Consider the following 10,000-nt stretch of genomic DNA (forward strand, 5'->3'; position numbering starts at 1 on the left):
GGAAAAATAATCGTGCTGCACTTGCGGCACGCATTTTAGCACATATTTTTGCGTTACTCTTCAACAACACGCGCAATTTTGATCACTTTTGCGCGACAAGTTTGACGCCCTTTATGCCTTAACTTAAGGTGGCTTACTACAGTTTTAATGGAATATAACAGCCCAACTTCTAACTCTTTTGAATAATGTCCCAAGATGTCTTTCAATTTTTTGGGGGGGGGGGGGGGTGCGGAGGTCATAAGGGTAGATTTTGAGAAAAGCGTGATTTAAACTACTAGCGCCCAGTCTCTCCTTAGGTACTCGGTCGTTCATTTTGGCCATTTGTTTACGTTTAATTGTTCAATTTTCACATAGAATGGCAAAAGACTTCAGCAAACAGTAAATAGAGAATGAAAAACATCTTGGGACATTATTCAAAAGAGTTAGAAGTTGGGCTGTTATAATCCATTAAAACTGTAGTAAGCCACCTTAAGTTAAGCCTCTGAAAACCAAGCCACATGATTTAACAGACTCAAATGGTTCCTTCACGCCCACTGCATGTTACAGGACACGATACCCACCTGAAGAAAATGTGGACTGGCTTGTCCCAATCCCGACGCCATATTTAACGATAAATACATCGATGGTGTCAGGAAATGTTGCTGTATAAAGAAGAAGAACAAGATGGTGATGATTGGCAGCGGAACCATGGCAACGGATGTGTAATAGGACTGCTTCAAGCTCAGGACTCCGGTCATCAGTAAATGAAAGACTATCATTCCTGCAATAATTCTGCGGAAAGAAGATTAATAGAGACCTGAAGCAACTACGACGGCGACATCAACGAGAACGTCATCTGAAAATATAAATTTGCGTTTTTGTAATCACTTCGTGACTATTTCAACCTTTTTGATATGACAAGGGTGTGGTACTTTCTCAAGAATGACCGAAACGGCGCTAAATTTAGGGCGGAAAACGAAAATTTCCCTTCAAGTGCTGACACCCCTCATAAACCTCAAATTTGGCTATTTCACGTTGCTGTTTTGCAGCCGATGGCAAAGAAATGGACAAAAGTGAAAAACGCACGTGCAGGGCGTGCAAAGCTATTGCTTGTGCCCACCAAATATGCAAATTTGTGACGTTCTCATTGCCGTCGCCGTAGTCGTTGCTTAAGTTTCCAAATGAAGGAAAGTCAAGGGATCTGCTAGATATTGTAGACATTTGTTTTCATCACACCTTCCAAGAATTGTTTCAGCGGAGATGGGACATTTTCGATTTAGTGAATGAATTCGACAATAGACCTTTTCGGCTTGTACATTTTGTTTTCCCAATAAAGATCATGTGATAATACTCAGGAGGTTTGGTCTTTTGTTTTGTTCGTTAAAATGAGGGCATGCAAGCATGAATATGCCTGCATGCTTTCTTTTTAATGAACAAAACAAATGACCAAGCCTCCTGAGTATTATCACATGATCTGTATTGGGAAAACAAAATGTACAAGCCGAAAAGGTCTATTCTGCGGTATCAGTATGTGGGACACGTGTCTGCTTAATGGGGACAGCTATTCTTAGAGTTATTTTCATAGAGTTATGTCGTAGAGTTAGAGTTAAGTTTCCAAAATACTGAATTCAAGATTTTGGAAGCCAACATTCATAAAAGATAACCTTAGGCCTAAAACGTTTGTTTAGGCCTAAGGTTAGCCTTTTTGCATGTTTAGGATATTTTTTGTATTTCTGTATTTCTGAATGCAGGATTTAGGCTTTCCAAAATCTTGAATTCAGCATTTTGGAAACTTAACTCTAACTCGGATGTCATAACTCTGTGAAAATTACTCTATTGCTAATCAACCTCAGCTTAATAGACCTAATTGGTTAACTCAATGTTGTACACAAATTCAAATCTCTCGGGATTAAGATGCTCTGTGTATTGTATTTGCATGATAATGTAGCGTTCATATTTAAATGATATGGAAATACATGGAACAAAACGTTTTATTCCCACAAGGTTTGAATTGGGTGCAACATTGAATTATTCAATGTTGCACCCAATTCAAACCTTGTGGGAATAAAACGTTTTGTTCCCTGTATTTCCATATCATTTAAATATGAACGCTACATTATCATTTAAATATGAACGCTACATTATCATTACAGTTCTGTGCTAACCAAAGGCGCGTTTACAAGACAAAGGAAAAATGGCACGGGTCCGATAAAAAATGGAACGGTTCCATTGATTTTTGTAAAGAAACAGTGAACTTTTACCCGTTCCGCTACGGGACCATGGGCGCCTATGGTCCCGTAGCGGAACGGGTAAAAGTTCACTGTTTCTTTACAAAAATCAATGGAACCGTTCCATTTTTTATCGGACCCGTGCCATTTTTCCATTGTCGTGTAAACGCGCCTTAAGGTTACCAGGGGCCGGTTCCTGAAAGGTGTAATAACTCTATTCCAGGGATAAATGTGTCTTATTCCGGCACATTTATCCATGGAATAGAGTAATTACACCTTTCAGGAACCGGCCCCAGGCCTTTAAATAAAAGCGAGGCTGGAGTTGAACTTGTTTTCACGCAAAAATAACAATAAATGTCTTCAATAAATTACCTGTTGAATACTTTAGGCCACATAAGCCCACCACAACTGTAGACAGGGATATACACACACATAATCTGATGCATCCATACGATATAACCGAAGAAGAAATAAAAGACCACGAAGGGTGAAATGATAGGAGCGATGATCGAATATGATAATCCAACAACCAAAACAAACATGTGGTCCGTATACTAAAAAAAAAAAAAAAAAAAAAAACACAAAAACAAATAATGAAACTCCAGGGGTACCGTATGGTGGTCTTAAACACAATTTTCTCATTCAGTTGAAAAACCTAAAGATTAACAATTCCCTTTGCGGGCTTTTACGAAAACTCCTCGCACGAGCAACTCCATACAGAAGCAAACTCCTCATAAGTGCATATATAAACCCACATGTAGGGTAGATCGTACAAACACATCTACTCTCTTAACTTGGTGAAACACGGTTCCACATGTCGCTCATGAACAAATGTTGCCGGTCTTGTTCAACAAATGCTTGACTGTGTATCATGTCATGTTAAATGATAAAACTAACCATTCAAAATTAGGGACAGACTTTATTCCTTTCAACTAGTTGCCATTAGTTGAGCGGCGTTAATCAATCGTTTTCCATTTTCAAGACGATGACACAAGGTTTTTAACGCCTGCTACACGTGCGAAATCATTACGTAACGTACTTACCACGCTATCGTATGCAACAGGAGGGGGTCTCCAAGCGGCTTCATCCTCCTTTAGAGTGTAACAAAACCATTTTCGCCTAATTGGGATGATAATGAGATCCACGATGCGCAAGAGTTCCAAGGAAAATCCAGTAAAAGAGCGCAACATAATGTAACAGATAAAGAACGTGGACTGCCCTGGTAGAGACGTTGCGAGGAATTCAGGGATTTCCTTGGGCTGTTCAAGGATTTCTTTAATTTTTGACAGAGCCGCTGATCCAGCAGAAATAAACAGAAATTTATTGATAATCTGTGAAACGAATTGAGAAAGAGAGTGGAACTGAAGTAAACAAGGAAAAAGTTCATAGTAATCTGCCTGGAATGCGTTCAGTAGAGGAGGAGTTTCGCGCGAGGGAGGTAAGGCGAGAGCCCGTGTTCATCGCGAGGAGGCGTGGAATTCTTTATCTCCAAAACTTTCAAACGCCTTCCATAATGTCCACCACCCAAGAGAAAGATTTACCCAAATTGGCCTAGTTCCCATTAGCGTGAGAAACGTGTCTATTTTTAATGTTGCACCCAATTCAAACCCTTTGGCAATAAACATGTTGTTCCAGATGTTTCCATATCATTTAAATGTGACTGCTACATTTGAATGCAAATGCAATACACAAGCAACATCAATCCCAGGAGATTTGAATTGGGTACAACATTTGGTCTGAGTGTAGTTGTGAGAAGGACTTTTTGACACTTGGCCTATTGTTTATTTTTCCGCAAAACTTGCGTTAAAAATAAGACACTTTTCTGACGCTGATGGGGACAAATCAGATGCCAGATTCTCTTATTGGTCTAATAAGAAAAATTATGCAGACGGCAGAGGGTTACACCCACGCGAAAAGTCACCCACACTGCCAGCAGAGCCTTTCTTTTGCTTGCTCGATTTTGGCATTCTTGAAAAATACTCTGCATGAATCGCGTAAGATCTTTATTGAGTGCGTGCTGCATGTTGCCAGGATACAGTCTCCAACCCAAGCTGCCATCTTGGTTTTTCACGGTACAGCGGGCTCAATAATAACCATAGTTTTTATCACTAAACAGATGCTCGCACTGGAAAACCCGGTTTGCCGAGAGAAAAGAAGATTGACTAGTCCAGAAGTTCGGGCTGCGCTGGCTTCAAAGAGTTGACGCGATTCAGGCAGAGCCTCCTTTTTTCCTCCTCAGTAAAGAAAAAGACAAAAGAAGGTTCTGCTCGCAGGATGAAAGTCACCTTACCATAAATATAAAAAGTTTTCCGAGCACAGAGGTGTCAACTTCACTCCGCGAAGCGATGCCCTCCTGTTTGGTGAGTCTCCGTAAAATCTAAAGAAAAACAAAAAAGACTCATTAAAACTATAAAAATATGGAAAAACATCACCGCACATCACAGAATGATACGTATCATGGTGTTGGGTTTTGGAAAGCTAATGCTGAAAAATGTAAAACTCACCCACGGCAAAATGGCAAAGAATACCCAAAGAGAAACGCTGGACAGAAATCCCTCGATGACTCCCCTTGCAAAGTTAGAATACGCTAGAACTGAAAAACAAAAGGATGAAAACATTAGGAACGAAACCTCCGCTCGTTTTGGCATGAGGTAATATCCCAACGCGAAAGGCGGAAAAGGAGCTGAAGATAAAATTCGCGGTAGTTTTTACCGAATGAATGACTCATCATTAACCGGCCAAAAGCCTGGTTTACAGTAGCGACGCGAGTAATAGGCACAAACAAAACCATCCGAATTGTTAGAGTCTTGATCGTTAACAGGGACTTAACTTGAGATCTAAGACGGGAAAGTCTACGAAAACGTCTCTTCAAATATAATTCCATCTCGCCCACGCGGAGATAGTATCCAAAAAACAAACTGGGTACGAAAGGAAAGGAAAGGAAAGGAAAGGAAAGTTATCGAAGCGTCTAATGTTCTAGCGCTGGAGCACTAGTTAGGGACACTGTAAATGGAAATTAACAAATTTACGTAAATCAAAGCAACGCTTTCAGAGCAAAAGAAAGATTCACATTTCTGTGCTCACGTTGTCGACAAAATCTCAAATTTGGTGTTTTCACAGCGTTGTTACGCGGTTTTCAGCACAAGAGTTCGTGTCAAGTGAAAACGAACCATAAAGCAAGGAGGGTTGTCCAATACTCCGACATAATGAGATTCATGGCACTTCACAATACACATCACAAAGTGTCCCCCAACCTGAATCCTTAAAAAAATAGTAACAGTTTTGCGAGACTTAGAGCGGGACACTTTGTGACACTTTGTGATGTCTATTGTGACGTACCAGGAATCTCATTATGTGGGAGTATTGGACATGTATGAAAGCAAGCACAAGCACCCGACACATGGGCAAAGATTCACTTGTACCGAGGTTAACTATCAATAGAGTTATTTCAGTAGAGTTATGACTTAGAGTTAGAGTTAACGACTGCCAAAATCCTGAATTCAAGATTTTGGAAGTCCAAAATCTTGAATTCAGGATTTTGGCAGTCCAAACTCTTGAATTCCAAAATCTTGAATTCAGGATTTTGGAAACTTAACTCTAACTCTACGACATAACTCTATGAAAATAACTCTAAGAATAGCTGTCCCCCCTTGTACCACGTTCTCTTTTAATAGGGGGAGATATTATTTGTTAACAAAGTACTTTTCATTACGGCCTTCCACATACTCAACATTCGCTAAGTAACCCTATCCTACATTCGGATGGGTATGAACGCCACTGAAGAAAATACAGCACTGAAATGCAAGATTCACGGTTGTATGTTTCCGCTTTTGTATGTTTCAGCTTTGTATGTTGTATGTTTCAGCTTTTAGAATCTCTGTACGGTGGCCAATTTACATTATGAACTCCGTTGATAAAACCAAATTTTTGTATGTTTCCGTTGTCGTCAAAACCTCAATTATGGCAATTTTACGTTGTTGCTTCAAGGTGTCGTTGTTTATCACGCAGAATTCGGCAAAAATTTCTCGGAACACTCTAATCAAATACCTTAAGTGGTGAACCAAGAGCAATTTATATCAAGCTTACCTGGTTCTAAGAAAGGAACAACTTTTGCAATGTTGTCCAACGCAATTAAGGAGGAGACAAAACTGATGGGAGGTAAATAGAAAAACACCAAGAAGAATATGGCTCCATAGACCAGTCCTGTGCAAACTTTCCTGGCGAAACAAAAGATTAAAGCGATTTTTAGAATCTGAAAAAAATTCATGTATTTTCAGATAAGCCGAGCAACTTCAAGCTGACACACGGTCCAACATCGTGCAACATTTGTTGCTCAACAAATGTTGCACAATGTTGAGGCTGTTGAATCACAGGCACCCCAAGCTAACAATGTAATTTGAGCATCAGGATCAGTTAAAACTATGAGCGTTTGTATGGGAATTTGAACGTGTTTAGGAGTCGAAATAAAGAACATGAATCGAACCTTGTCTTCTCGATACCTTATCAGTGTTTTTGTGGCGTACTTTACCCAATTCAGCACTATTCCTGTGGGTTGTAGGTTCGCTGTTTTCTCTCTATAGTATTTATCCTCAAGGTTGGAAACTCCGATGAAGCAATCGGAAACACTAGCTGCTATCTTCCAAAAAGCTCAAATCGACCCGAAATTCCACTGAGACCAAGGATGATAGTGCTGCTACATATTTCAATCCTTATATCAGACAAATGTTCACGGAAAGGAATTGAAAATCGTTGAAGTGGGCAGATTTTGGTTTTTGCCAACATGCTTGGTTCGAAAGTTCCGTACACGAAACCGTTGAAAAACACCTTACCGACCGGGCCCATGATTCAAATTTGTTACACACAGGGTGGGCGACGAGGCTTTAGTCTCAGTGACAGGTACAACGTGAGGCCCTTCTCAGGAAAGTACTGAGCTGTCACGCAGGTTTACGGTCGTTTCGCCTACGAGTCGTTTCGCCTACTGTCTGTTCGCCTACGTCTAGAGTCCATTCGCCTACGTCCAATATGTCAGTTCGCCTACGTCTTAAACTCCACACTATGACTATCATTTTGTAAAACTGTTGACCACCTTGAAACAACATACAAATGAACGTAAATAAAAACGAAAGATTTGACTAACCGGTCGTGTGGATAGACCACGCGTGCCACTCGTGTCGGCGAAATCTCAACCGCTACACTCCGCAAATTTAACAGACTAAGGCTTAGGTTCGGGCGCAAAGTCTATTAATCACACATTGGTCCTTCCTTTGCCGTGGACCGGAATGCTTCGAAAAAAGATTGATAATAAGTAAGCTCTATTTGTATTTTCTTTCCTTCCCACCGCCATTTTTTTCGGATCATTCTCCCGCTGGTTTGTGAACTCGCCCCAGGCTCCACGATATCTCTGTTCCGAAGAAAATGGCGTTCTTCTTCGAAACATTCCGGTCAACAGCGAAGGAAAAGGCAACCCCTGAGCCTGATTAGGATTAGCTTTAATATTGCCAAATTGAAGTCGATGTTTCGGTAGTGTAGAGGTTAAGTGCATTTGCTCTTAAGCCATTGAACCTAATGCAACATCGTTCGGTCAACATCGTTCGGTCAACTTTTTTTAATTCTAAGTGACATTCGCTGCTAATCTATAATTGTAGTCCTAGTCCGGGTTCATTTCGCGACATTTTAGAGTAAATTCGTTAATCAGTCACTTTTACGTATAAACTTATTTATTGCTTACATATATTAAGTTTTACCTATTACATGCGGGGACGTTTGGGTTGTCCGCGTGACTCCCGCCCCTTAAAACAGATCATTCGCGATTAATAGACAATATTCGTATTCTCGGTATTGGACTGGAACTAGCTTGCAATGGAGCCTAATGCGGGGGAATATATCAGAAAGTATTTGCATTCGAAAAGATTACCCCAGATTAGCCCCCAAATTAGCCTCCAAGCTAGTTCCAGTCCAATACCGAGAATACGAATATCGTCTATTCTAATAAACTCAATGTATGGTTTTACTGGCTACGAGCAGGTCCATTCAGATGGGAGCAGCAGCTGAGAAGTTGTGCAGCGTTCTTGTTGCCGGTCTGGTACTGCTCCCAGGCGTCGAACAGTTTCTGCTGAAGTTGCCTGTACTCTCTCCTCTGGATCCGCTTTAATTTCTTGTCTGATATCAGCTTGATGGTAAGAGAAGTTAGGCGGGCTTCGCGATGAAGTAGTTCGATTAACTGATAAAACTGCAATCTGCATTTGCCACCGGCTCGGCGGTTGAGAGCGTTGTGCCACCCCTCTATGTCGTTGTTGGTCCGGATTGGTTTATTAAATACACTCCAATCTCTTGGAAGGAAGATAGTACTGTCAATCCACTGCTCCTGGATGTATTCAATGAGAATGCGCAGGGGCTGGGTCTCTGCCTGGACGCTGAGGAGCACGAACATGGGTCTGATCTCGTGTTGAGGCAAGAACGGGAGGGCCATAAGTTTTCGGATGTACCGGTACACTAGCCGTCACAGTTTTTTTCTGTGAGGTTCGACAAGGACTTTTAAACAATTCAGTTTTAAAGCTTACATATGAATCGTAGGCGAACTGACATCTTGGACGTAGGCGAACCGACATTACGACGAAGCTCAGGGAAATGCTGATGCATTAAAAAGATGCTTCACGGACAAAACATAAACATTACGTTTGTTTTCCAGTGTACAATGTACCTGTCACTGACATCGTTACCCACCCGGTGTGTAACTAATTTGAACCTTGGGCCCGGTCGGTAAGTTCAGTTCCCACGGCCTGCTCCCGTCTGACCTTGTAGCTCAGTCGGTAGAGCAGCGGTGTTCTAACCCGAAGGTCGTGGGTTCAATTCCCACCCTGGTCAGAGTTTTCCTCTGTCCTTGTGTGGGCCCATTTCCATTAGTACACTTATGTCCAGGATTGACCCTAATTAGATGCATGCCCAGTTTTGACATCCAACCTGAAATGTCCCTTGAAGTCTTAGCATTTGGTTAGCATTATTTTTAGCAGTCGGGAAAATGCAGCAGTTAATCTTTACTTAAAGAGCAGCATTTGGGGCACACTTTGCAACGCTAATTGTCTGTACTCCTGAGACACAAGTGATGTTTAAGAGCAAGGGACACTTTGTGACGCTTACTAAAATAAGCTTGAGTCTAATTAGGGGCAATCCTGGACATATCTCAAGGATGCTGGCGCTGATGTTGATGACGATGACGAAAATGACACTGGTGGTAATGATAATTATAAAAAACACAGACAAGTCAATCATAGGTTTGTCAGTCTAATCATAGTTAATAGAAGGGACTGGTTTTTGAAGCTCGGCAAACATCGAAGGAGCAAACAAAGATGCCAAGATTTAGGTTGGAAAGTCCACGACAGTGCACAATCTTTTGTTTTGCGCTCATACACTATGCATGATTTACGTATTTACATAACCAACACGTTTCTAATATTGGTTAGTTTCTCAGTACGGAGTAAACAATTATTGTGTTTTGTGCACGGTCAAGGCCAAGAAAGAGAACAAAAACCTACAACAAAGCAATCTGTCAGGTTTCATAACCATTCCCATTTATTAACTATGGTCTAATACAATACTAGTTAACAGAGTTATACAGTCTCCTTTTTTCCTTGACAAGTGTTGATAACCAGTGCAAAACAAAAGGCTTACAGATCAGGTGGGACATACCTTCTCCACAACCCTCGGGACAGATTATCCCAAATCACGTTGGACACCTCTGGGGCGGGAGCAACATTCATTCCCAGTGGGCAGTTGCTCCAACTGACTTGCAGCGC

The 10,000-nt window shown here is 41.2% G+C and overlaps 1 protein-coding gene across 2 annotated transcripts in view; it reads right to left on the reverse strand.

Moving 5' to 3' along the window:
• LOC137999817 (uncharacterized) overlaps positions 1-10,000 on the reverse strand; it is a 22,543-nt gene that overhangs the window by 5,271 nt on the left and 7,272 nt on the right. Inside the window, exons 4-10 of one of the 2 annotated variants that reach the window (XR_011123021.1) lie at positions 9,894-10,000; positions 6,294-6,424; positions 4,712-4,800; positions 4,498-4,584; positions 3,251-3,538; positions 2,580-2,761; positions 561-641 (exon numbers count right to left, since the gene is read on the reverse strand). The exon at positions 9,894-10,000 is cut by the window's right edge and continues 96 nt beyond it. Coding sequence is in view for 1 of the 2 variants with exons in the window: in XM_068845751.1 (XP_068701852.1) it covers positions 561-771; positions 2,580-2,761; positions 3,251-3,538; positions 4,498-4,584; positions 4,712-4,800; positions 6,294-6,424; positions 9,894-10,000 (1,095 nt within the window). In the remaining variant the exon portion in view is untranslated. Of the gene's footprint in view, positions 1-560; positions 772-2,579; positions 2,762-3,250; positions 3,539-4,497; positions 4,585-4,711; positions 4,801-6,293; positions 6,425-9,893 lie in introns of both variants that reach the window. The other variant, XM_068845751.1, reaches the window with a different exon arrangement.

The sequence above is a fragment of the Montipora foliosa genome, chromosome 4 (genome assembly GCF_036669935.1).
Source record: "Montipora foliosa isolate CH-2021 chromosome 4, ASM3666993v2, whole genome shotgun sequence".
NCBI lineage: Eukaryota > Metazoa > Cnidaria > Anthozoa > Scleractinia > Acroporidae > Montipora > Montipora foliosa.